Source organism: Dendronephthya gigantea, unplaced genomic scaffold, assembly GCF_004324835.1.
Source record: "Dendronephthya gigantea isolate DGI-Jeju-01 unplaced genomic scaffold, DenGig_1.0 000032F, whole genome shotgun sequence".
Taxonomy (NCBI): Eukaryota; Metazoa; Cnidaria; class Anthozoa; order Malacalcyonacea; family Nephtheidae; genus Dendronephthya; species Dendronephthya gigantea.
This window is the reverse complement of record NW_021163042.1, coordinates 314,767-339,096: the sequence shown is the minus strand read 5'-3', so window position 1 is coordinate 339,096 and position 24,330 is coordinate 314,767. Positions and strand designations below refer to the sequence as shown.

The 24,330-nt window shown below is 36.8% G+C and overlaps 4 protein-coding genes across 6 annotated transcripts in view; 2 read left to right on the top strand and 2 right to left on the bottom strand.

The window, feature by feature from the left end:
- LOC114524952 (hypoxia-inducible factor 1-alpha inhibitor-like) overlaps positions 1–24,330 on the top strand; it is a 40,790-nt gene that overhangs the window by 6,358 nt on the left and 10,102 nt on the right. The window contains exon 2 of the mRNA XM_028546203.1: positions 20,928–21,200. Within this exon, the coding sequence (XP_028402004.1) occupies positions 20,928–21,200 (273 nt within the window). The remainder of the gene's footprint in view (positions 1–20,927; positions 21,201–24,330) is intronic.
- On the bottom strand, positions 3,573–5,949 carry LOC114524957 (putative defense protein 3). Its single transcript, XM_028546211.1, has 4 exons — positions 5,769–5,949; positions 4,493–4,887; positions 4,040–4,186; positions 3,573–3,886 (listed from the first exon to the last, which is right to left on the bottom strand). Exons 2-4 carry the CDS (start codon positions 4,820–4,822, stop codon positions 3,785–3,787), a joined length of 579 nt encoding a protein of 192 aa, XP_028402012.1. The 5' UTR covers positions 4,823–4,887; positions 5,769–5,949; the 3' UTR covers positions 3,573–3,784.
- LOC114524958 (28S ribosomal protein S10, mitochondrial-like) lies at positions 7,696–10,024 on the top strand. The gene is made up of 8 exons (XM_028546212.1): positions 7,696–7,786; positions 8,087–8,166; positions 8,282–8,331; positions 8,577–8,620; positions 8,979–9,121; positions 9,275–9,383; positions 9,610–9,699; positions 9,870–10,024. Exons 2-8 carry the CDS (start codon positions 8,129–8,131, stop codon positions 9,927–9,929), a joined length of 534 nt encoding a protein of 177 aa, XP_028402013.1. The 5' UTR covers positions 7,696–7,786; positions 8,087–8,128; the 3' UTR covers positions 9,930–10,024.
- LOC114524954 (uncharacterized protein DDB_G0280315-like) lies at positions 10,775–18,740 on the bottom strand. 3 transcript variants are annotated; one of them, XM_028546205.1, is made up of 6 exons: positions 18,545–18,740; positions 17,986–18,171; positions 17,375–17,540; positions 11,683–11,877; positions 11,444–11,548; positions 10,775–10,924 (listed from the first exon to the last, which is right to left on the bottom strand). In XM_028546205.1, exons 1-6 carry the CDS (start codon positions 18,601–18,603, stop codon positions 10,793–10,795), a joined length of 843 nt encoding a protein of 280 aa, XP_028402006.1. In that variant the 5' UTR covers positions 18,604–18,740; the 3' UTR covers positions 10,775–10,792. The 3 variants fall into 3 exon arrangements, with proteins under 3 accessions (XP_028402006.1, XP_028402007.1, XP_028402005.1); XM_028546206.1 differs by lacking the exons at positions 11,444–11,548; positions 11,683–11,877 and adding exons at positions 16,794–16,898; positions 17,035–17,229 and having other exon boundaries at positions 10,776–10,924; XM_028546204.1 differs by lacking the exons at positions 10,775–10,924; positions 11,444–11,548; positions 11,683–11,877 and adding exons at positions 16,110–16,533; positions 16,794–16,898; positions 17,035–17,229 and having other exon boundaries at positions 18,545–18,733.

Below are 24,330 nucleotides of genomic sequence, written 5' to 3'. Positions count from 1 at the left end.
TAGTCAAACGGTTCCTGAAGTTTATAGCTACAAAGATAAGGTACCACGACAGTACAGCGGAAGAACTAAACTGATGAGAGGATTGAAGCAATTGCGAATGTTTATATTTTGGTTATAAACAAATGTTGCGTATGGAATACGCTGTATGCTCATCCACTAAGATTACAAAGCTATAATAGAGTATCGTGAAATAACGTATCGCGTTATTTGTTAATGCACGTGGATTAGAAATCTCTGTAATACAGTTTTCCCACAAACAGTTAACTGTATCAAAAATTATTCAACTACTCAATTGAAAAGCGTATGTAAAACGTGAATATTTATCTGTCATGACTGTCATATTCATTGTGCATGAAGCTTCAATTTAAATTAGTAGTCGTAGCTCGTGATCTTTGTCATAGCAAATGCATGCGCGTCCTTGCCCAAAACCCCCTGTCAGCTTTATCAATATTCGTTACTTTTTTCTTATAAAGATGTCGGAAAAAAAACGTGCTGGTCGGAATAATGTTGCCTTTGGCCACCCCTACATTAGCGAGCTTTAGCAGTGACTACGAGTACGACTACGAGTACGAGATTCGTCATTCTCGCGCGTTGTTTGCTTGCGCCATCAGCCAAAACTCGTAGTCGTTGGGCTTTCGAGTACGAAATTTGCCAAAAAACTCGTACTCAAAAGCTCGACGAATACGAGTTTTGGCTGATGGCGTAAGCAAACAACGCGCGAGAATGACGAATCTCGTTCTCGTAGTCGTACTCGTAGTCACTGCTAAAGCTCCCTATTAGCACACCCACGGCGCCCCTGGGTTTTGATAGCCAGTTGAAAGCTAGTTTCAGCTGGGCTGAGAGGAAAAAATAAAATTACCTTAAACATTCTGAGCATGTATACGCTTCATTAGTTTATAATATAAAGCAAGCGATCGGAGCTCAACAAAAGGATTTACTCCTGTGAACTAATTGGTGCGTTGTTTCTGCAGTCTCGCAAACTTACTTCTCTTTCAATCTTCAAAGACTCCAATAATTCATCCTGCAAATCAATACTGCGACGACGTTTTCCCCAGTCAAACACATAAGCAAAGTGGGTTCGCCTATTTTGCCAGTTGTGACCGACTTGGAAGTTGTGGTTTCGACGATAGTTGGCGTTCAAACGTGTTTGACTGCAAATGTCAATAAAATATGCATCAATTAGTATAAGATATACTAATGCCTAGTGGTTGTCAGATTGTGTTAATATAGTTGGACTGGCAGAATGAAGACATAGCTTACACGCAGGCTCTCTTTTATGAGAGGTGCACGCCATACAGCTCCAACCTTCAACCTAACCGGTTCTATAGTATGTCATAAGAAAACGCTTTATATTCTCAGTACCTGCATTATCCTCATACCTGAAGATAAGCTAGGATAGTGTGCGGGGACATGCACATGCTAGAATAAGTTCGTTATGGAATAAAATCGTTATATGGAATCCAAGGAAGCCGTGATCTTCATGTATGCTTTCGTTGTTGATCAGATGCACACGTGTTTTACGGCCAGGATATGCCAGAAAAAAGCCAACAAGTGCAAGACAATATTGGCATGGTAACCCAGGACAACTGAATTATGGCGTTCAAACCCACGAGCAAAGCAATGGAAGAAAATTTGAAGAAGCTCATTTTTAGTAACATTTATAAAATAGTGTCAAAATAAGTACGTACACGGCTTGGTTAGTTTTAGAAGACTTCGAAGTCTTCCTGAATTTTTTTGTAGGTTAGTTATACACAACTTATTAAATAGCGAATAGAAAAGCTTGAATTTTCATATTTTCAATCACGACCATGAAAGATCATTTTGAACTATCTATATTTAGTATTAGGAAAGCCTTGTTACGACGTAACTTTAAATCAATCTTTTATAACAACTATTTTCTTATACATATATCTCCCTTTGTATAATTAATTTAGTAAGCATGTGCATTAGGTGAGGTTTAATTAGGTGAGCTCAACTCTTAAATCCAGATTATTTAGATAGTGACAGTTAGAATTAAATGTTAACCCTGGTTTTGTTAGTATACGATGGAATACTTATCGATCAGAAAGTAAATATTTGTAAATCTGTACTTAACATGCATTGCTATGTGTAATAAAATTTTAATTTTTTGTACTTCAACTTTTTAAGCAAATCAATTCTTACTATTGTTAGGAAGGATTTTAACTGGAGAAAGTGTTTGTTGCATGATTTTTTCGAATATTAACTGACATTGAGATGAATTTATAAATTTGTATTTAAAATAATCAGGTTATTTAGATAGCTTTTTTACCACAATTTTCACAAATTCTTTCTTCAAACGCAGGACTGGACTTTTGGCTACTGTTTGTCTGGAAATATGATATTGGTATTAGTCGTAGTTGCCGTAAGAATTCGTCTTTCGTTAGCTCTTCCGGACCAGAAGCATAACACTCTACCACAAGAGGATGATATAAGAAGTCTTTCAAAGGTACACCACGGCGACGACGTTTTCCTCTTTGCCTTTGAGGTTGGATGAATCCTTTACCGATTAGTCTCGTCATGCATGATTGCTTCGCTTCCTTTCCTTGAAAGTTCCCCTGTTTTTTCACCTTGTTAACTGCAACTCTTTTTCCTTTTGTGTCGGATGTAAAATGGAAATGCTCTTCCGAAATATGAGAGTTGCGAATTGATTTTTCTTCCTGGTCTTGTTCTGACGAATCTTCATGTTTCTCCCTGTTTTCTTGCAATAATTTTATCGTTTTCAATTGTTCATTGAGTCGTTTTTTTAAATTTGCAATTCGCATTGTAGTTCGGTTTACAAAGTTTACTGTAAGTTCCTCGGCTGTCCATAGTTCCTTCATCTTAACGATGCTTCAGTTCACGACTATCTTCATCCGTGGGGTTGGCCATTGATCTATCACATGCACTCTTGTTCGAACTATTTTTTTTTTCACTTACCCGTAGCGAAACTATCCGACAGACTCTTATCGTTTTCTATTTCGGCAACTAAATTGATATTCTAAGTTCCGTTAATCAATTTCTGAATTTCAAAATCAATGAGATAACATCCAGAATTTTATTTGATGCCGTCATCTAATTAAAACGGTCGTTTAATTAACGCGTCAGTTTCAAATGTCCTCGTGCGCAAAATCACAGATGAGATATATACAGATACGAACTGAAGCCAAATCGGTTTTTCGCCCAATGTGCGCATGCGCGACTTGGTTGGCAAGTATCATGTTGAAATTTATTTAGTAAATCGATAGAAAAATCGAATTTTTTTACAAACAAATACCGATTTAAACAAAAACCTTTAGTGGATGTCCCATTTTACTTAAGACCTATAAAATTTTTAAAAAGAAGGATGGAGTGGATTCTGAGCTAAGAAGTGATTCATGAAATTATTTGATGCTGGCAAAAACAAGAAAAAATACTAGCTGAAAAAAATAGGAGTGCGGGGCTTGCGGTATAGAAAGCGGTGCAATAATTTTAAATTAGCACTGGTTGAGCTTTTTTTCAGTTTAGAAAACATGTCATACATGCTTTGGATACAATATGTCTTTAAAAGATAAGAATAAGTGAATCAACAAAGGTGTTGTGGTTAATTGGCTTTTAAAAATACGAAAAAGAGATTACTGTATATTTGAATAATGCAAGATTATAACTAAAGTGCGAATTTATGCCGTCGTTAACAATTAATATCGTGCTAATGTTCGGTTTAAATTTTATACGTTGAGAGTGAAACATAATTTCAATAGGTTATACTTCATACAGAACTTAGTCTGGAGTCTGGACGACAAAAAAATTACATGAATAACTGACACACAAAAACAAAAGTAATGAACATTAATGTTGAGCTTGTCACGGCTGATGGCAATGCCTTGCTGTCTAAGGCTAGTATTGGTACCTGTGAGAAAAAAATATATAATAAAAACAATAGAATTAGAAAGTCAGGAATATGAATATGAATATGATTATGTATTGGTTTAACGGGGTATTTTAGAAGATATATTTATTCTAATGATGTTATGATGCATTGACTAATGTATTGACTAAATACCTCGCTAGACACAATTCCTTTCCAGTAGGAATCTTTTTTGATGGCAATAGTTGTGTGAAACTGTATACTTGCATCGAAGGGGACAGGAGAGATCCATCTGAATGTTAAACTTGCTTTGTTTGCGGTATTACTGTGCGTAGCGGTATCCTGAAAGAAATGAAACTGATAAGACCAGGCTTAATGGCCCTATTCATGAGGTGCTACTCTATATACACGCCCATGCATGCATGGATAAGACTTTCCTAGGTCACCTAGATGATATGAAAAAGATAATAAACTAGCGGTGTAACTTCATGTCTGCAATGTCTGAGCGTCAGTAAGGGTCTGCTTTAGGCCACTTCAAGATTTTTTTAATTCCTCCATATCCGACTAAAAAGATTGTGGGCTGGGGGCGGCATCTTAACGACCTCTTCACTCATTGAGAAAAAAGGGGAAAATATGAAAACATTTTACATTGCCATGATCGCATTCTACAGCTTTCGTGTTATCCGGTACTGCGACAAATTCTCCCACTGGCTTCGTATCTCCAATCTTTCTTGCCTGTAGAATGAAACCTTGGAATATCGTGGTATTCTCTTTTGGTGTTATCATTACTTCAATTTCATGTGACGATTTCATTATCTGGACAGTTAAATTGAACGGGTGATCTCCACTTAATTTCTTTCCGTGACCTGGTGTTAGGTTAGAACACGTACTCTTAGGCGCACCATTTGGATACCCATGGGCTTCTTGTATTACCAACAGCTGAGCAAAGATTGTTGCAATAATGATAAGATATTTCATAGTTGCTGCTTCTTTCAACCGTCGAGTTGTTTTGAGTACAATGATTCCTGTCTTTACACTGTTCCCTGAAAATGATACGAGTCTATGACTCTATGTTACCAGATTTTTATCGTTAGGCTGGTTTCCATCGTTAGGCTGGTTTCGCCCAGTGGAAAACTAGTGGGCTTACCCAAAGCCGCAGTATACATTTTCGAGTTTTGAACATACAAGAGTCTGGCCAATACGAATAAATCATATGACCATATGTAAACTTGGTTAATTTACGCACCATTGCCAGTAAGCATTGCGTAAACATTGTCAGAAATAGGTAAAAAAAATGCGAAATGCATCGTATCGATAAAAGCGATGATACCAAATCATAAAGACAAAGTTAATACTTTAGGTCCGTTTCTTTCGCCGTATTTCACAGCGCAGTCCGAGCATTATAAAAAACTATTATTGTTTACGACAGGGCAAAGTAATATAGCTTTCCATTTCTGGGAATGGATGCTACAGATACAGCAGATTTCTGTGTACGGGAGAATGGAAGATACAAAATATTGAAAATAAAGAAATAAACACTAGTTACACTATACTACTGCATGTGGTTTGTAGTTGACGTATCTGAGTTACAGCTGTTCCATATTATTATATGCTGTCGCTACCCATCATTAATTCAACTTTATAGTGAAATATAGACATTAATATCGTCGGATGTTTCAATGTCGGAATAATATTGGGAATACAAGCTCAGTCATTGTGAATACGAGCTTTAGTGATGGGAATACAAGCTTTAATGTCGGGAATTCCAACTTTAAAGTTGCGAATACAAACTTTAATGTTTAAAATACGAACATTAATGTTGCGAATCATGACTTTAATGTTGAAAATGATATATGAATTTTGGCAGACATATGACGCCATACATTAAAATCATTTACATGAGATATATCTACACGTATATTACCAAAAACGTCGAAATGATCCGATAACCCAGATTGTTTTCAGTGGTTTCTCAATTGCCTGTGGTAATTCTAGAGTTTAACACCACTTGCGCCACAAGAACAAGTCAATGGCTATCCTTTTGTGACTTATTATGAAATATCGCACCTTAGCTCCGGAAATACCACGATCGTACAATATTGAGAAATTAACCCCAATTTTATGCCCTTTTTAATTTCAGGTATGATGTATCCTGCCTCCCGCTCCTTATATGTGCATGTTCGGATGTAAGGGGTCTCAGCACCCTTTTTTAAATTCTAAATGTCAAGTTTCCGGAAAAGGGTACTAATGCAGCAAGCCTCATAATCTTGCAAGTTCAGTAGCGTTGGCTGCGTTGCTACGCGTGACGATTTGATATTTTGGTGTTTATTGACTGTGAATTAAAACAATAAATTAGCATAGCGGGATTAAAGCCCCGTACAGACGGGCAAGTTTTCCTTGACAAGGAGCCTTGTTCAAAAGGTAGTCATGCCAGCTTTCCAAGTAAGGAAACTGCGCAACAATATCTTCGAGCCAATTGAGCGGTTTTTGGAATATTTATTATTTTTGCTTGTTTTTGAGATTCAGTATATACTCATTTTATCATATTGATTATTGTCGTAAATATACTCGAGATATGTATAATCGTAAAACTTGCCAAGAAAAACTTGTCAAGGAAAACATACACACGAGCAAGTGATCTGGTCATAGGCGTACAGGTCTAGAAATTTTGGGGGGGCGGGGGATAGTCTGCCCGACGAGCGCCGAAGACCGAGAAAAACAAGGATAGTCCAGGGGTCTGCTCCCCCGGTATTTTGGAACGTACAAACGCTAAAAAATACCATTCCCTGCTTGGATACTATGACGAAACTTTAACAGCTTTCACATTATTTAGGCATTTTGATAAGTTGATTTCCACTCATAGCGAAGCGTGTAATCGGAAAGGGGAAATGGTTTTGCGGTGTTTAGGCAGTGGCGTAGCCAGGGTCACTGTTTTGAAAAGCCGAGATGCGAACGCCGAAGGCGTGAGCCATACTCCCCCCCCCGAAAATAGGCATGCCCCCCCCCGAAAATTTTTGAAAATTAGCGACCCGCAAATGTGATTTCCGCGTGAGATTTTGCAGAATAAAGTCAGGATTCTGAGATCTATCCAGTGCATAAAGAACATGATTTCCTCCCCCAAATGTACAGTTGCTATAAAAGTTAGTAAAGTTACAAACTTACAAAACGATAGAAGTGTTTCGTAACTACATGGTGAGTTTTGTTGCGCCAATCAGTTGTGGCACATACGGGAAGCCAGTGGCACAAACGGAAAAGCATGTTTATTTCAATTATTTTCGTTTCCTTTAATTCTGGTTTACGCAAGCTGCAAGCATACATATTCTACCATATTCTACCATATTTGAGCATTCATATTTTTATGTAGTGTGGAGAACATAAGTACAAATTGCCCGACTCGTAAATACAAATTGCCCGACTAATTAATATTTCTGACTAAAGGGTGGGGCTACCGCCCCCCCCAGCCCCCCGCCTCGTACGCCTATGAAACTGGTGAACTTGAATGTATCAAAAGTTTTAGATTCTGAAAACTTTGCGATAAATTTTGATTTCCTGATTGACGTCATGTCCGGTAACTCCAAAGGCTAATAAAACCATTAACTATGGTATAAGCACTTTAATTCAAAATAATAAAAAGCGTTTCTTTTTTTATGAAGAAAATAGGAAATATTTTTCAGTTCGCAGCCGTTTTCTGTCGGCGTTTTCACAGCTTCACGTCGGGAAATGAATTTCACAAGAATTGTCGCTTTCAGGCTAGGGATAAGCGAATACACCGTGGATCAACGTGGGACGCTGGGAGGGTCAAAGCAGCAGTGAGCTGGGTCAAAGTCTCAAAGAGAGTCGTGTGGTCCCTTTTACCATACTTTCCTCGATACTTTCAAGAAATTATTTATAATATTTGAAATTTGATGAAAAAAGCTATAAGTAGAGATTCATATATACGTGGTAATAATTTATTATCTAGTAAGAGAGATTGAAAATGGTGTCGCTCTAATTTTCATGTTATTAAAGATTGTAATAATTTGTGCATGATGCCTGAACTTGTGCAATCTTAATGGTGGTAGAATGAAATTGTCTCTCAAAAGAAACTGGTTGGTAGCATGATTCCCAGGCCCCATCCAATCACTTTATACAACACTGGTATGCTTGTATAAACTAGATTAATTAAGTTCTTCAAAAATCTTGCCTCATACAATATCATTTTGATTCATCATAGTGTAGTTATTACATTTGATATTATTTTAGAAAAGGGAAGTTAGGTTGGTATTTTGTATCGAATAAAAAAGGATGAATTTTGCAAGTAGACTGTCAAGGCAGGTGACCAGGTATGGCACATATTTTTTATGTGTGTTAACTTCTTTATCTTATATACAACCAAAAATAATGTCTCAATATAAGATTTTCTTAGAATAGTCTGTTAACTTAAATTGTTATTTTCAGGTTGGATAATATTCCTCGTGGATTTTCAAGGGTGCAATTGCAACATGCAGGTGCATTTTACAGTACACAACATCTTTGTTATTAGATGTTAGCTGGAAATGTTTCCTTAAATCTAAAGCTAAATGCACAAGAGATTAATCAGAGCTGATGTTTATTAAAAAGCTGATTGCTAACTAGTATTGATTGTTGAGAGCTGATATTTACCCACTATGAACCAATAAATTGGAGACTGAAGGTTGCTTGTCAAGGCACATGAAATATCGGAGTAATCTTTTGAAATATTGTTTGTTCCTAGCAAGATACAATTCAACTGAACCTCGCCGAAGAGGACCACCAATGGTACATATTCTATAACATTTCAAATTTATTGCCAGTTCTACAGTCATATGTAACAGATCATGTAGATTCATCATGTATATTAAGAGAACAAAAACATGTACTTCACCTTTGATCACACAATTTTAAGCCCTTGTTTTAGTTACTGTATAAATATTTATAAGCCCTTGTCTTAGCTTGGTTACCTCCATTTCTAAGGAGTATAATCCATTTAATAAGACTTATCTTTTTCTAATGTCACAGAAAACATGTGTTACAATATATATGTGTTACAATATATTAATACAACTGTAGATAATTATTTTCCCACTGCATTTGTATATGAACTTTGCTTTCAAAATTTTATTACTGTATTATATAGGTTACTGATGATGTTCCAGTAGATACAACAAAATATTCTGATGTATTAATCAAGCTTAATGGTTATGATCCGTCTGTATTAACTTCCTTCTATCGATATGTTGACCAAGCAGCTAGGAATATGAAATTTGATGTAACCAAGAAGTATGTCGAACTATTCACACTAGGTTGAGCATAGGTACAGAGTTACACTGTTCAAGCCATAATTTCCCACATTACAGGGGCTTGAAAATACAAGGTAGTTAGAATGTTAAAATCTTGATCTCCTAGTCTGATATCAATTGTGTGTATTTGCAGGTTCAATTTAGCTACTGAGGCATTTAACGTAACCTTAGCTAACCCACCACATTTCTTTCGTGAAAAAAACATGCAATACAATTTCAAAAATCATGGAAGAATGATTCAGGTTTGTATTTCCTTTTTAAGTAACAATTCGTCTGATCTCCATTTTTTAAATCTCGAATATCAGAGGTTGTGTAAACACAAAACATGATAATTAATTTCTTTGGTTGCAACTTGCAATTTCTCTGCACTGTACGTATGTTGTGTTTAATTTTTATTTTACTTTGCTTGTTGGTGAGTAAAACAAATATTTTTATTGCAGCATTTATTGCATCTTTATTGCATTGTAGATTGTATCCATTCCATCAGAAATGGCTGACATATTCATTCAATGTCTTCAAAAGAACATCCCTCCTGGTGTTTCTGTACAATTTGAGTTGGTAAGTTTTTTTAGGCAGTATATATGCCTAAATATATGTTAATGCTTGCCATTTTTGAGTACTTAAAAAGATAAACTCTGAAAAACTCTGTTTATCAAACCAATCCATATAGCTGAATTTGATTTGTGCGATGGCAGGGGGCTATTTTGCATTGTAGTCCTATTTTATAGAAAAAGTGGCAAGATTTTGTTTCACCACCAAGTCAAAGATCCGGTGAGATTGTTGACTAGAAGAGCGTCCAATGGGGTTGAGTACAATCAAGTCTGACAAGTCATGTATAAGCATGCTAGGATTTGAAGTTGGATTTGGTCTGTGCCAACAAAAACCTGATGATAATAATTTTCTTGTATGATTTCAAAAACCTGATGGATGCAAGGGATGTGCAGTTTTTCTTGCAATTGCAATACAATGAAAGAACTTCCTTGGAGCAAGCCTTGTATATAGAGCGTTGAACCTGCTTCTTCCGCTTCTTTGTTCAGAAACCTGGAAAAATTCATCAATTACACTACAGACAAGCCTGTGATCAGGATGAATTCATGCGGGCAAGTAAAATAATTCATGTTGCAGATAGCAATAACACCTTGCATCTGCAGTATTCCCAAAATAAATTGCATATGTATACGGGGTGAAGTGAAGTACATGTACTGGTATTAGACCTCGTTCACTTGACTCCAGAGACTTAAATGTCTTAATTGTATTGCAAAAGGCTTTTCATATTATATACATGTGCATGCAACAAAATTCTCAGTTGCAAAATGCAAATCGCGGTTCTTGCAGAGTGGACGTTTCAAAATTTACCAGTTCAAATTTTAACCAATGCAACCTTTGGAACTTTCTCCATTCTGGCTCAGGAATTTAGTTCTAAAGAGCATTTTATCCATTTACGACGTCATGCATTTATGAGACCCAACGATCAGACCATGCAGATACATATAGAGCGATGCTGGTGTTTTCGTTCAAAAATATCTTGGAGCCGTAATAATAATGGGTGAAAGGATTTGTTAATACTCGCGACGATCTTTCAAAATTTTATTGTGACTTTGCACAGTGTTTTATAACACTTGTTTACACACATATCATTCGTAATAGTAAATTAAGCTTCCAATAGTTGCTGATATTCCATGGCGAGCGTAATGAGAGTGGCGGTAAATTTTTTCAGACCCAGCAGTCTAGCGCCGTCAATTACCTCTCGGCATACTGGAGATTCTGGAGATTCTGCGGGAAGCTGTAAAAAAAAATTATTTTGCAATTAGTCGTTTTTATAGAATTCTAGATTGAAATATGTACATTGTCATAAAAAAGCACGAACACTTCCACTGTATTCCTAGGGCACGCACATTTCCGCTGTATTCCTAGGGCACGCACATTTCCACTGTAAAACTAAATTAGTTTTTACTCGGGCCACTGTGGTAGCCGAGTATAGGTTTCGCGATTATTATTTTTTTTTGGGTCGCACATATTTACAGTGCATATGACATGTTCAGTGTGTTAATGATATAACTCGGTGCTCAATGCAGTCCCCAGTAACCCGACCGCGTAGCCCGAGTTTACGCCTTCCTAGCGTCTTGTTGAGGTATGAAAAGTAAAATATGTCATAATAATAAACTGAGTAGACTTTTGGATAAACGCCGATTACTTCAAATGCCCATCTTTTTAAAAATTGGATCAATAATTTTCTATACGTGAGATAATAAAGGTTCTATTTTTGGACTAGTACAATATATGTACAAGTGAATTAACTCACCTCGCAAACGTAGTCACTCTCAGATTCAGTTTCATCTACAGAGTCAACACTGAAGAAGTCTTTAACTTCAAAGCTGCGATTGTGATACTCGATCATTTTCAAAATCTGAAGAAAAGATATAAACCTCATTTTCAGTAACGACGTCATCCACGTAGGCAAAAATAAGGCAATTATGGCCGAGTACACAGCTCTCTTCCCCACGGCCACTGTGTGGAGAATAAGCAAGTATATATACTTACAAAATGTCCCAAACTGTTGGGAAAGAAACTCTGAAGTTTCATCACAACACAGATTGTCTCTCTTGCAGCTGTTACATTCGTAACATGATCGTTCGGGACAGAGATTGCGAGATTTTCTATGTAGGGACATTCATATTGATATCTTTTGACCAAGTTTTTGATAGCCAGTTGAAGATTCTTCAGAAAAACGCTGGGCTGAAAGGATGAAATAATTACCTTCAGCATTATGAGCATGTACGCTTCATTAGTTTATAAAGCAAGCGATCGGAGGTCAGCGAAAGGATTTGCTCCTGTGAACTAATTGGTACGTTGTTTCTGCAGTCTCGCAAACTTACTTCTCTTTCAATCTTCAAAGACTCCAGTAGTTCATCCTGAAAATCAATACTGCGACGACCTTTTCCGATATGCCACGTATAGGTAAGTTGGGTTTGCCTATTTTGCCAGTTGTGACCGACGTTGACGTTGTGTTTTCGACGATAGTTGTAGCCCAAATTTGTTTGACTGCGAATGTCAATAAAATATGCATTAATTAGTATATGATATACTAATGCCTAGTGGCTGTCAGGTTGTGTTAACAGTTGGACTCGCAGAAGGAAGACATGGCCTACATGCAGGCTCTCTTTTATGAGAGGTGCATGTCATACAGCTCCGACCTTCAACTTTACCTGTTCTGTAATATGTCATACGAAAACGCTTTATATTCTCAGTACCTGCATCTTCCTCATGCATAGCTAAAGATAAGCTAAGATATAGTGTGCCGGGACATGCATGCACATGCTTGAATCAGTTTATATCAATGTGATACGCGGATTCGAGCCATGATTTTAGAGTAGCGAGTAAAATTGTCCACGTTCTTTTTCTCGATGCGGCGATTACCTGGATTTCCAGTTGTGAGCGACGTCGAAGTTGTGGTTTCGACGATAGTTGGCGTTCAAGCTTGTTTGACTGCAAATATCAATAAAATATGCATTGGTATAATACATACTAATGCCTAGTATTATTCGGATGCAGTGATTACCTGGAATGGAAGTCCTGCTTCAAATTGGTGTTCCAATTTTTACCACGATGATTGTAGCTCAAATCTCTGAAGTTGAGGTTTGTGTTGTGTCGTCCATTATTGCTTTGATGATTGAGGCCGTCATTAAAATTGAAATTGGTATTTCTCCCCAGTCGGTAATTTCTGTTCCATAATTGTGCCGAACTAAATAAAAAAATGTCATCAAAAACCGCTTGCGTGAAACTGTCATGCAACCAACTCTGACAAGTTATCAGAGGATCACAATTCACATGCAATAAAAGCATTTATGTAAAGGCAATTTTATTTTCTCGATTTTTGTTTTCCCTTTTTATTAACCAGTCAAAAACTTGGCATTCGGTTGTCAATATTTCAGCCATACTCTGTACAACGTGGATAGTCACTATTTGACCCTCATCAATTAATTTTTGCACGATAGTAAACATCAATATATAGGTACATATAACACGATGAAGAGATAAAAGTCCCCTTATCCTTTGATGCAGGATCACATGCAGTGATCTCGAGGCATCAGTGCATGTAACTCATCGCGATCGACGTCGTTCTAAGAACTACTTACCTAAATCCAGCTGCCAAACAAAGAACAATAGAGAAAAGGCAAGTTACAGCGAGCTTCATCTTTTCTTGAACCAACTTTTCTAGAACCAGTTTAACACTCTTCGAGACTTCGACAGTTCGACTGTATGAAAGCGGTAGAAAAGATCGCGCCTTATATACTCCTGGTTGCACCTCAGCCCAGAGTAAAATTTAATCCGTTAATTGCTGCCAGGCTTTAGCATTTCCTGTTTAGTTCTAGTTCACGGGCTTATCAACTTCCTTTCAGCAACTTCTGAAGAACATGTACGGGGATTAATCGTGCGCTTCAGCTGGAAGAACATTCCAAAGGTGTTTTGAACGGGCAGGAAAATACATTTGGCTTAGCATCACAAGGGGGGGTGTAGCAATCACGCGCATGCATCTTAACTGCTGAATGGCCAAATGGCCAAAAAAACAGATAGGCTATAAGTTTTATTATTTCATGCAAGCCAATTTTCTTGCGCTGTGGCCTTTACATGTTTTTTTGTTTGTTTTGCAGTCCGGTAGTCATGCATGCACCGATGCACGGATATTTTTTTAATTCCTTACCAACGTACTTTCTGAAAGTTGATGAGTGGAATTTGACTAGTTTGTTTGACTATGAACGGCAGTAAAATTTAGAGAAATTCGTATTCAACTGTTAACGTACATGGCCTATATAAAGTCGTAAACTGTGTAATTGCATGCAATGACTCTACCTTGTGCGCAGACGCCAATTTGAGGACAGAATAATAGTTATTTGTCGTTATGCTAACGTCAAGTGAAATGGAATATATTTATGCAGGTATAACGTGGATGCACAGCAAATCTGTATGCATTTTATTAACGTTTGGTTTCCAAAACGTTTGCGATGTGCTAATAACTCAAATATCAAGTATTTTTTACATCAATCTGATTATCTATTTTCGTTATAAACCAGTCCCGTTTGATTCATTAGGATGCTTTAACACCGTTCATACCGTTCATACGGTGTTAACGCATTAATCGGAATGTTGTCCGACTAAAGCCGTGATATTTTTAATCAGGATATTTAATTCACATTTTCCTTGCTTTTTTAAAATTGAAAATACCACACTTGAGTTATATCAGTCAATCTACCTGACCCTGTACTTTGCAAAACGAAACCCGAAGACAATAAAGTGTCAATGTGTCATTCAAGCTTCATCATCTATTGTGTGACACTCATATAAACGAGGACTATAATATAAGGCGCCTAATTCGGATTATATCGCGTACGTATTTGCACAAGTGTTACAAGAGCTCCTGGTTTGTGGAAAACAATAATTATATCAATTGATTGAAACCTCAAATGACCTACTATCAAGTATGAAAACCCATTGGTTAAACTGTATTTAAGACAATTAAGGAAGAAAGAAGTCGTTCTGTATTAATTTTTTTAGGTAAAATTCGATTTTGATGACTTTGAAAAGTTTCCAAAATTCCGCAACATCACGGGTGTTGATGCTGTGGTTGGACCCGGTGATGTCTTGTACATTCCAAACTACTGGTGGCATTACATTGAGTCAGAGAGTGACAGGTATAGCATACGACAACAACGCCATTAAAAACTTAGTAATATACTAATATAAAAATTAATATATTAATGAATCTACCAAGGGCTTGAAATTTCCAGCCAGTTCGAGGATCATAAACATTTGAAGGGAAAAACTTTTTCAATTGAAATTAAAAATACACGACATCATTCTTGGAATTTTTCCCCTTTTCGTGAATAGTAAACTACAGTACTTCGGTAAGATTCGGAAAATTCGCGTCGCGTTGCAGAGTCACGTTCGATGTGCGTGTCGTGCGGGAAGTTTAAACGTGTGAATCACGTCCGATCTGTGTTGTGCGGCCATGTGGGAAGGTGGAAAGGTTTTTTCAGGCAGTTGCTTAGTTAACTCATAATTCGGTTCACAGTTGATAGGTTTTACCATGAAGGAATTAAGCCGCCGCCTAACTTACCGCTTGTTGTATGATTCATCATACTTGATACTATTGCTGTTATTGTTGTTGTTGTTACTGTGGTTATCGTTCTTTTTTTTCTTTCTTTTCTTTCTTTTGTTTTTTTCATATTTCGTTATTGTTGTTGTTTTTCTTGTCGTCGTTGTTACCGTTGTCTTTGTTGTTTTTACTGTTCTTGTTGCTGCTATTGGTCAGTCAAATTCCGAACCTGGTAAGTGGCTTTTCGTTGGAGCAGCTGTTGGATTAGCTGTTAAGCGTTTATTCCCAGGGTCCTTTTCAGTAGTTGTGAACTGTTCCTGCCATCTTGTTGGAACCTATAGGGGATGATAAAATGAAGACTGGACGGCTCCCAATTTTCCGGTTGAGAGAAAACGGAGAGATATTCTGAGCAAACGTGTGATCGGTTTGATTTTCAACATTGGTTATCAGAGTTATACAGCTCTAGACCTCTTGAACTTTATTACATGCATGGCGAATTTCTAAAAATACTGGTAAATATGCGCCAGTAATATAAAGTATAAAATTGTATTTAATTATTGCATTTCCGTTACTAGACTTTAACGAGCTTCATGCAAGAATAACACAATCGCCCCACAACAGAAAGCATGCGTCAATGATTGAAGTGCCCTGTTAAATTTTAGCGTTTAACATCCAGGGGGGAAGGGAAGTACATGAACTGGTATGAGACCTCGTTCACCTGACTTCAGAGACTTGTATTGTAAAAAGGCTTTTCATATTGTATACATGTGCACGCAACAAAATTCTCAGTTGCAAAAGGCAAACCGCGGTATAATGATATACGTTCTTGCAGAGTGGACGTTTCAAAATTTACCAGTTCAAATTTTAACCAATGCAACTTGCTCCATTCCGAGAGGCTCAGAAATTTATTTCTAAAGAGCATTTTATCCATATACGACGTCATGCATTTATCAGACCCAATGATCAGACTATGCAGATACATATAGAGCGATGCTGGTATTTTCGTTCAAAAATATCTTGGAGCCGTAATAATAATGGGTAACAGGATTTGTTAATACTCGTGACGATCTTTCAAACCTGACCAAAAATTTTATTGTGACTTTGCACAGTGTTTTATGACATTTGTTAATTTTGTTTACACACATATTATCGTTCGTAATAGTAAATTATGCTTCCAATAGTTGCTGATATTCCATGGCGAGCGTAATGAGAGTGGTGGTAAATTTCTTCAGATCCAGCAGTCTAGCGCCGTCAATTACCTCTCGGCATACTGGAGATTCTGAAGATTCTGCGGGAAGCTGTAAAAGAAAATTTTATTTTGCAATTAGTCGTTTTTATAGAGTTCTAGATTGAAATATGTACATTATCATAAAAAAGCACGCACATTTCCAACAGTAAAGTATTCATAATAATAGACTGAGTAGACTTTTGGATAAACGCGCGATTACTTGAAATGCGCATCATTTTAAACATTCGATCAATTTTCTATACGTGAGATAATAAAGGTTCTATTTTTGGACCTACAATATTTATAAGTGAATTAACTGATTTAACTCACCTCGCAAACGTAGTCACTCTCAGATTCAGTTTCATCTTCAGAGTCAACACTGAAGAATTCTTCAACTTCAAAGCTGCGATTGTGATACTCGATCATTTTCAAAATCTAAAGAAAACATATATAAACCTCATTTTCAGTAACGACGTCATCCACGTAGGCAAAAATAAGGCAATTATGGCTGAATACACAGCTCTCTTCCTCACGGCAACTGTGTGGAGAATAAGCAAGTATATATACTTACAAAATGTCCCAAACTGTTGGGAAAGAAACTCTGAAGTTTCATCACAACACAGATTGTCTCTCTTGCAGCTGTTACATTCGTAACATGATCGTTCGGGACAGAGATTGCGAGATTTTCTATGTAGGGACATTCGTATTGATATCTTTTGACCAAGGTCTTGATAGCCAGTTGAAGATTCTTTAGATAAACGCTGGGCTGAAAGGAAAAAATAAAATTACCTTGAGCATTCTGAGCATGTATGCTTCATTAGTTTAAAGCAAGCGATCGGAGGTCAGCGAAAGGATTTGCTCTTGTTAACTAATTGATACGTTGTTTCTTGCATGCTGTCTCGCAAACTTACTTCTCTTTCAATCTTCAAAGACTCCAGTAGTTCATCCTGCAAATCAATACTGCGACGACGTTTTCCAAATTTCCACGTATAGCCAAGGTTAGTTTGCCTATTTTGCCAGTTGTGACCGACTTGGAAGTTGTGGTTTCGACGATAGTTGGCGTTCAAATTTGTTTGCCTTGAAATGTCAATAAAATATGCGTAAATTAGTATAAGATATACTAATGCCTAGTGGTTGTCAGGTTGTGTTAATAGTTGCATGGACTGGCAGAAGGAAGACATAGCCTACACGCAGGTTCTCTTTTATGAGAGGTGCACGCCATACAGCTCCAACCTTCAACTTTACCGGTTCTAAACAACTCTACATTATAGAAATTGAACTTAGACAATTTCTTTCGAGCCAATAATAATTCTATACATGTCATAAGAAAATGCTTTATATTCTCAGTACCTGCATTATCCTCATAGATAAGCTAACTTAAAGATAATGTGCAGCAACATGCACATGCTTGAATCATGCTTGAATCATGCATGTTTGAATTAATGTGATACGCGGATTCGAGCCATGATTTTAGAGTAGCGAGTAAAATCGCCAACGTTCTTTTTCTCGATGCAGCGATTACCTGGATGGGAAGTTATGATTCACATTGGTGTTCCACCGATTACCACGATAATTGTAGTTCACTTGTCTGTAGTTGAGGTTTGTGTTGTGTCGTCCATTGTTGCTTCGATGATTAAGGCCGTTATAATTGAGATTGGTATTTCTCCCCACTCGGTAGTTGTAATTTCTGCTGTTCCATTGTGCCGAACTAAATAAAAAAGTTTCATTAAAAACCGCTTGCGTGAAACTGTCAACCAATTTAGAGCTGTGACAAGTTATCAGAAGATCACAATGAAAGCATTTATGTAAATCAATTGTATTTTCTCGATTTTTGTTTTCTCCCTTCATAAACCCGGTCAAAAATTTTGCATTTCATTTGTCAATATCTCAGCCATACTCTGTACAATGTGGATAGTCACTATTTGACTCATCAATTAATTTTTGCTCGTAGTAAATAACAATATACAGGTACAAAAATACACGATGAAAAGATAAAAATCCCCTTATTGTTTGATGCGGGATCACAGTGATCTCGAGGCATCAGTTTAACAAATAGGGACGTCGTTCTAAGAACAACTTACCTAAATCCAGCTGCCAAACAAAGAATAATGGAGAATAAGCAAGTTACAGTGAGCTTCATCTTTTCTTGAACCAAATTTTCTGGTAGAATATAAGTTTAACCCTCTTCGAGACTTCGACAGGTCGAGTATGAAACCAGTTGAAAAGATTGCGCCTTATATACTCCTGGTTGCATCTCAGCCCAGAGTAAAATTTTATCCGTTAATTGCTGTCAGGCTTCCAGCATTTCCTGTTTAGTTCTAGTTCACAGGCGTTCCAGCGTGTTTTATCAACTTCCTTTCAGAAACTTCTGAATAAGAACATGTAGGGTGTTAATTCGCTGTTATTGTCCGTCCAGGTTTATATTTCATCAAAGTTATTTTTTGTCATTTGATATTTGAGTTATTAGCACATCGCAAACGTTTTGGAAACCAAACGTTAATAAAATGCATAAAGATTTGCAGTGCATCCACGTTATACCTGCATAAATATATTCCATTTCATTTGACGTTAGCATTTTTTTGAACGACAAATAATTATTATAATATCCTCGAATTTGCGTCTGCGCGCAGGGTAGAGTCATTGCATGAAATTACACAGTTTACGACTTTAGGCGATGTACGTTATACAGTTGAATAGGAATGTTTCTAAATTTTGCTGCCGTTCACAGTCAAACAAAAAAACTCATCAACTTTCAAAAAGTACGTTGGTAAGCAACTATAATAATATCCGTGCATGACTATACGGGACTACAAAACAAACAAAAAAACATGCACAGGCTACAGCGCAAGAAAATTGGCGTGCATGAAATAAGAAAACTTAGCCTATCTATAGCAGTTAGGGCCATGCGCGTGATGCATGCGCGCGTGTGTGATGCTGTAAGCCAAATGTATTTTGATACGCGTTGAAAACACCTTTGGCATGTTCTTCCAGCTGAAGCGCGCGATTAATCCTAATTCCTAACTTCCCCTGTGACGCACATTAGGCATTCTATTTTAATTCGATTTACCACCTGCATGTGGTATATGTTCCGTTTCAACTTGTGGAAGCAATGATTGATATTTTTTGTGCATTTCAGTTATTAAAAATAATTACTGGCAACTAACTACAGTTTTCTGGAGAGTTTATGAGCGCGCTTTTCAAATATCGTGGAGAGGATACAAAGGAGTGAGATCGGACAATAGTTGTTTGCCAACGTATAGGATCCTCTTGTTTATGCAATCGAAGCAATTTGGCCGTTTTCAATTTTTGAGAGAAATAGCTATTGTTAAGCGATTGGTTAAATAATTAGTTAAAGACAGACTGATTTCCAAGGCTATACCTCCCAGTCCATTATAAATCTACCAGGGAATCGCAGGGATGTTGTCAGGGCCACTAGCTAGGCATCTTAGACCTATTTTATAAGGAATATTTTTACATCAATCTGACTATCTATTTTCCTATGAAACTGGTCCCGTTTGATTCATTAGGATGCTTTAACATCGTTCATACCGTTCCGTACGGTAATAAAGCATCCTAATGAATGTTGTCCGACTGAAGCCGTGATATTTTTAATCAGGATATTTTTAATTCACATTTACCTTGCTTTTTTAAAATTGAAAATACCACATTTGAATTATATCAGTCAATCTACCTGACCCTGTATTTTGCAAAACGAGACTCGCGAAGACAAAGTGTCAATGTGTCATTCAAGCTTCGATCGTCATCTCTCGTGTGACAGGAATTTAAGGACAGCGCATGTAAGAAATATTCGCATGTAAGGAAAGCGCAGTGATCTGAATTTCATTAATTGCATTGTTGTTTCAATTGCGCTGTTTTGTGAGTATCCGTTTATTTCTGGATATTTCAGACCGCATGCGGAGGATTACGCAAAGACGGCACTGCCGTGCCCTATGTCATTTTAGAATGTTTCGCTTGACGTCATAATCTGTACGTTAGAGGCGTTTCAGCGTTTATTTCAGCGTGATATTTATTGTTAAAGCTTTCTGAGTACGGCTTCAGCTTCCTTTTCAGCATAAAAAGTGTTTAGTTTATTTGCGCTTAGATTTTAACATGTCGCAACGTAGACAGTGGTCATTCACAATGCTGTCCTTGGATGTGATGATTTTTGCCGTATTGGTCTGGGCAACACAGCGGATTGTTGCCTTCGAGGTCTGTAAAAAGGCCGACGAAACCTGTAGTGCAAACCACAATGATTATTCTGAATTTGTTGGACGTTACACATTTCCAACAACTCCGATTAAGGCCGTCGAATGTAGAAGCGAAGAAGCCATAGCAGAAATGAAAAAGGGGGTGAGTAATGATTAACCACGTTAAACTCTTTGGCTGCACTTCAACAAAACCATCCTTTGAGTGTTTACGCACCTCCAAAAGCTGATTAATATAGTTTTTGTTTTATAAATCCAGGCTCCAATTGTTTTGAAAAACTGTCATTTTGGTGAGATCACACAGGGGTGGACATTTGAATATTTGAAAGAAAATTTACTGTCACCTAATCTAACAGTTTACAAGTCCCCAACACGAAGATTCTTATTCTACAATCGTGAGAGCTCCAAGGAAATCATAGAAAATATAACATGGAGTCCGCCACATAATGTGACTGAGATGAGTTTTATGCAGTTCCTCAATCAGATTGACGAACTTGAAAAAGCTGGAAATGGCACAAAAGCATATTTGCAGGTACAAATCAGGTCAAATTGTATTTAAAAAATGACGCCAAATTGACTGACAATTTCTACAGTCTGTAGAAGTAAAATGTGAAGACTATATTTTCGTCATATGTATCCGTAAATTCTGATTACAAAACTCTACGGTCGCGACGTCAGTAGATATACATTATAGTTCTAATGCTAATGTCTTATTTTATAGAGCAGTCTTGAAAAGGAATCTCTAAATTCAGATATGCAGGATGACGTGTTGATGTTTAATACGAAGTGGTTGAAAGATATGAAAGAGAAACTGTCATGGGGTAGACTCGATGTTAATCTTTTCCTTATTGGAATGGGCGGAGTCGTAACACCCGCCCATTACGATATTATGGAGAACCTATTTCTGCAGGTTGGTCCTAATTAACACACCAGCACCTAATTCGGATTAAACCACTAAGCAGTACTGTTGAATCAATAAAACAAATTACGATAATGTTACAAACTCGAATAAAATTTCTCGTTTCGTCACGTCAAGTGTAATTATCAAGAACAATGACGCAATATAGTAAACATCAACTATAATTCAATTTATACAGCAGTTTATGCATGTATCGTATATTTTGAAATTATCTTGTAGATTCATGGTAAAAAGCGATGTATTTTGTTCAGTCCAGAAAATTACAGGTTCCTGTATCCTTATCCTGTTTATCATCCTCATGATCGTCAGACACAGGTATCAGTACCATGCATCATAGTTCAAGGTTGTAGTAAATTAAAAACTAGTTTTTTTTTAAACCCTATGAGATGAAGAACGTTATTTCGCCCGCTTTCACTATCCGTTACCGGGTAAAACTTTGCCCAACTGAGTGCTACATACAAGGGCTATCGGTTGGTGGAAGACAATAATTATATATTAATTGAAACTTCAAATGACCTTTGGAACCTCACGCGGTTGACTGTTGATATTTTTTGTTGCATGTTCATTGCTCCTATTCTTAGACGTAATAGCTCATATTACTATTGAGTATTGACACCCATTAGATAAACTGTATTTTTAAGACACGGTTTAAAGAAATCGTTCTCTATTGATTTTTGTAGGTAAATTTTGATTTTCCTGACTTTGAAAAGTTTCCAAAATTCCGCAACATCACTGGTGTTGATGCTGTCGTTGGACCCGGTGATGTCTTGTACATTCCAAACTACTGGTGGCATTACATTGAGTCAGAGAGCGACAGGTATAGCATACGACAGTAACGCCATTAAAAACGTAATATTATACTAATATAAAAGCATATTAATGAATATTCCAAAGGCTAGAAATTTCCAGCCAGTTCGAAGATCATAAACATTTGAAGGGAAAAAACTTTTTCAATTGAAATTTATGACTTAATTCTTGGAAATTTCCTCCTTTTGTGGAATAGTACACTACAGTACCCAATTACAGTACCTTCCGTTCCCTACGTCTGGTGTTAAATGTTACTGTAAATCCTACTTGTAGCAGAACCATATCTATGAATTTCTGGTACTTGCCAAAAGATGCTGAAGATGAGTCAGTGGAGGATGTTAAAATGGCTGCAGAAGAAGAACAAGTTGAGAATATTCGTAACGAGAAAGAACCTAATCGGAAATCTGGGAAACAAGGGAAAGAAGACAAAAGTGAAATAGAAGATAAAGACGCGAAAATGGAAGAAGAGGGTGAAAAACAGTTCAATAAAACGAGACCTGTTGCATATACTGCAGGAGAGTTGATTGGGCTATCACGAGATATCGAGGCCATGGTTGGAGAGGCGCTAAATGATGTCAGAAAGGTAAAAAATATGTTACTAATCCACGTAGTGCAAACATATGCATGTTAGCATATATCATTACTGCACGTAATCGTACATCAACTTGCAAATCCAGTGTTTTTTAAAGCTAAATTAAACAATATTTTTAAATCAAATATATTCTATCTGTTACTGCATGCATCAGATGAAATAGAAGGATTTCTTCCGAGGGGATTTCGTCATAGTGCAAAAATATTTTAATTAAATTAATTTGTCTCGATTTACAGTTTTTAATATATAAATTCTAGGTGGGTGCATTTTTAAAAGAGTTGGTTGATGGACGCTTTGACCACGTTTGAAACAAGACAACGATACAATTCCGGCTGTTATCAGTTAGTAAAGAAAATGCGTTAAATATGAATTGCGTTTTAGTATGCACCTTTACTCCAATGAAACAAAAAGTGGTGTACTAGTACTGGATTACTGGATTACCTCTTATCATTATCGTGCAAATGGTTGGTCGCCTTGTTATTTATACGTCGCATTTTTGTCGGGTCTAGTGCAATTCTAACACTAGATAATGAGATGATAAACCTCATTGAGTTCAGTTACATATATTCTCATCTCCAACAGGAATGGCTCATTATCTCATATATTGTGTCAATTGCATTCGACGCGACCAAAATGCAACGTATAACTAAGCTAACTAAAGGCGTACATTGTACATAGAAGTATCTTTGCATGTAATTTATTATATGATACTGTTGATGTAATTTACACCTCACATTCCTTATGTGTGCGAGAATTAAGGTCCTGTTACACGGTGCAATTTTTCATGGAACACGTCTCGCAATGGCTTTGCAACGCAAGATGTTGAAGATCATGTATTTGGATCACCAGGAGAGAAAAAAAAAAAATTTGATTGCTCTATTGATCTCAGAAATAGCCTTCAAAGAATAGCTACTTGACTTCGTTTTACATGGTTTTGAAAATGGTCGAAGCTAAAAATAGCTCATGTGCTGAAATTTGTGAACAGTTACGGAAAATCTATATGATTAAATTTACTCCGTAAAAATGTTACCATGACTTTTGTTCATTAATAATCTCGGCTTACATCTAAATTGAATATTGGGACCTATATACATTCTGATATATAGCAAATTGACTGTTAGACATCGATTTATATATATTTGCTGGCCGGCTTATACAAGCTTATTTTGGCCTATTCAGTCCACTTTTTTTTAGTAAATCGTTTCTTCTTAATTAGAGGATTCTATGATTTTGGAAAAAGATATTGTCATGCATACGACATGAATTTGAAAAGTACAACAATATAAAATACATATTTAGATTTCGCCCATTTGTCTGCATGTCAATGCAACATGAAAAACGATG

What these genes read in the sequence shown, in the direction of transcription:
- LOC114524957 (XM_028546211.1), bottom strand. Translation starts at nt 4,822, where the DNA reads ATGAAATATCTTATCATTATTGCAACAATCTTTGCTCAGCTGTTGGTA. An exon ending in TAGAATGCGATCATGGCAAT is followed by an intron (nt 4,187 to 4,492) that starts GTAAAATGTTTT and finishes CATTTCTTTCAG; the next exon opens with GATACCGCTACGCACAGTAA. An exon ending in AAGGAATTGTGTCTAGCGAG is followed by an intron (nt 3,887 to 4,039) that starts GTATTTAGTCAA and finishes TTTTTCTCACAG; the next exon opens with GTACCAATACTAGCCTTAGA.
- LOC114524958 (XM_028546212.1), top strand. Translation starts at nt 8,129, where the DNA reads ATGAATTTTGCAAGTAGACTGTCAAGGCAGGTGACCAG. An exon ending in CTGTCAAGGCAGGTGACCAG is followed by an intron (nt 8,167 to 8,281) that starts GTATGGCACATA and finishes TGTTATTTTCAG; the next exon opens with GTTGGATAATATTCCTCGTG. An exon ending in TTTCTGTACAATTTGAGTTG is followed by an intron (nt 9,700 to 9,869) that starts GTAAGTTTTTTT and finishes CCTATTTTATAG; the next exon opens with AAAAAGTGGCAAGATTTTGT.
- LOC114524954 (XM_028546205.1), bottom strand. Translation starts at nt 18,603, where the DNA reads ATGAAGCTCACTGTAACTTGCTTATTCTCCATTATTCTTTGTTTGGCA. An exon ending in TGTTTGGCAGCTGGATTTAG is followed by an intron (nt 18,172 to 18,544) that starts GTAAGTTGTTCT and finishes TTTTTTATTTAG; the next exon opens with TTCGGCACAATGGAACAGCA. An exon ending in AGAGTGACTACGTTTGCGAG is followed by an intron (nt 10,925 to 11,443) that starts GTGAGTTAATTC and finishes TTTTTTTTACAG; the next exon opens with CTTCCCGCAGAATCTCCAGA.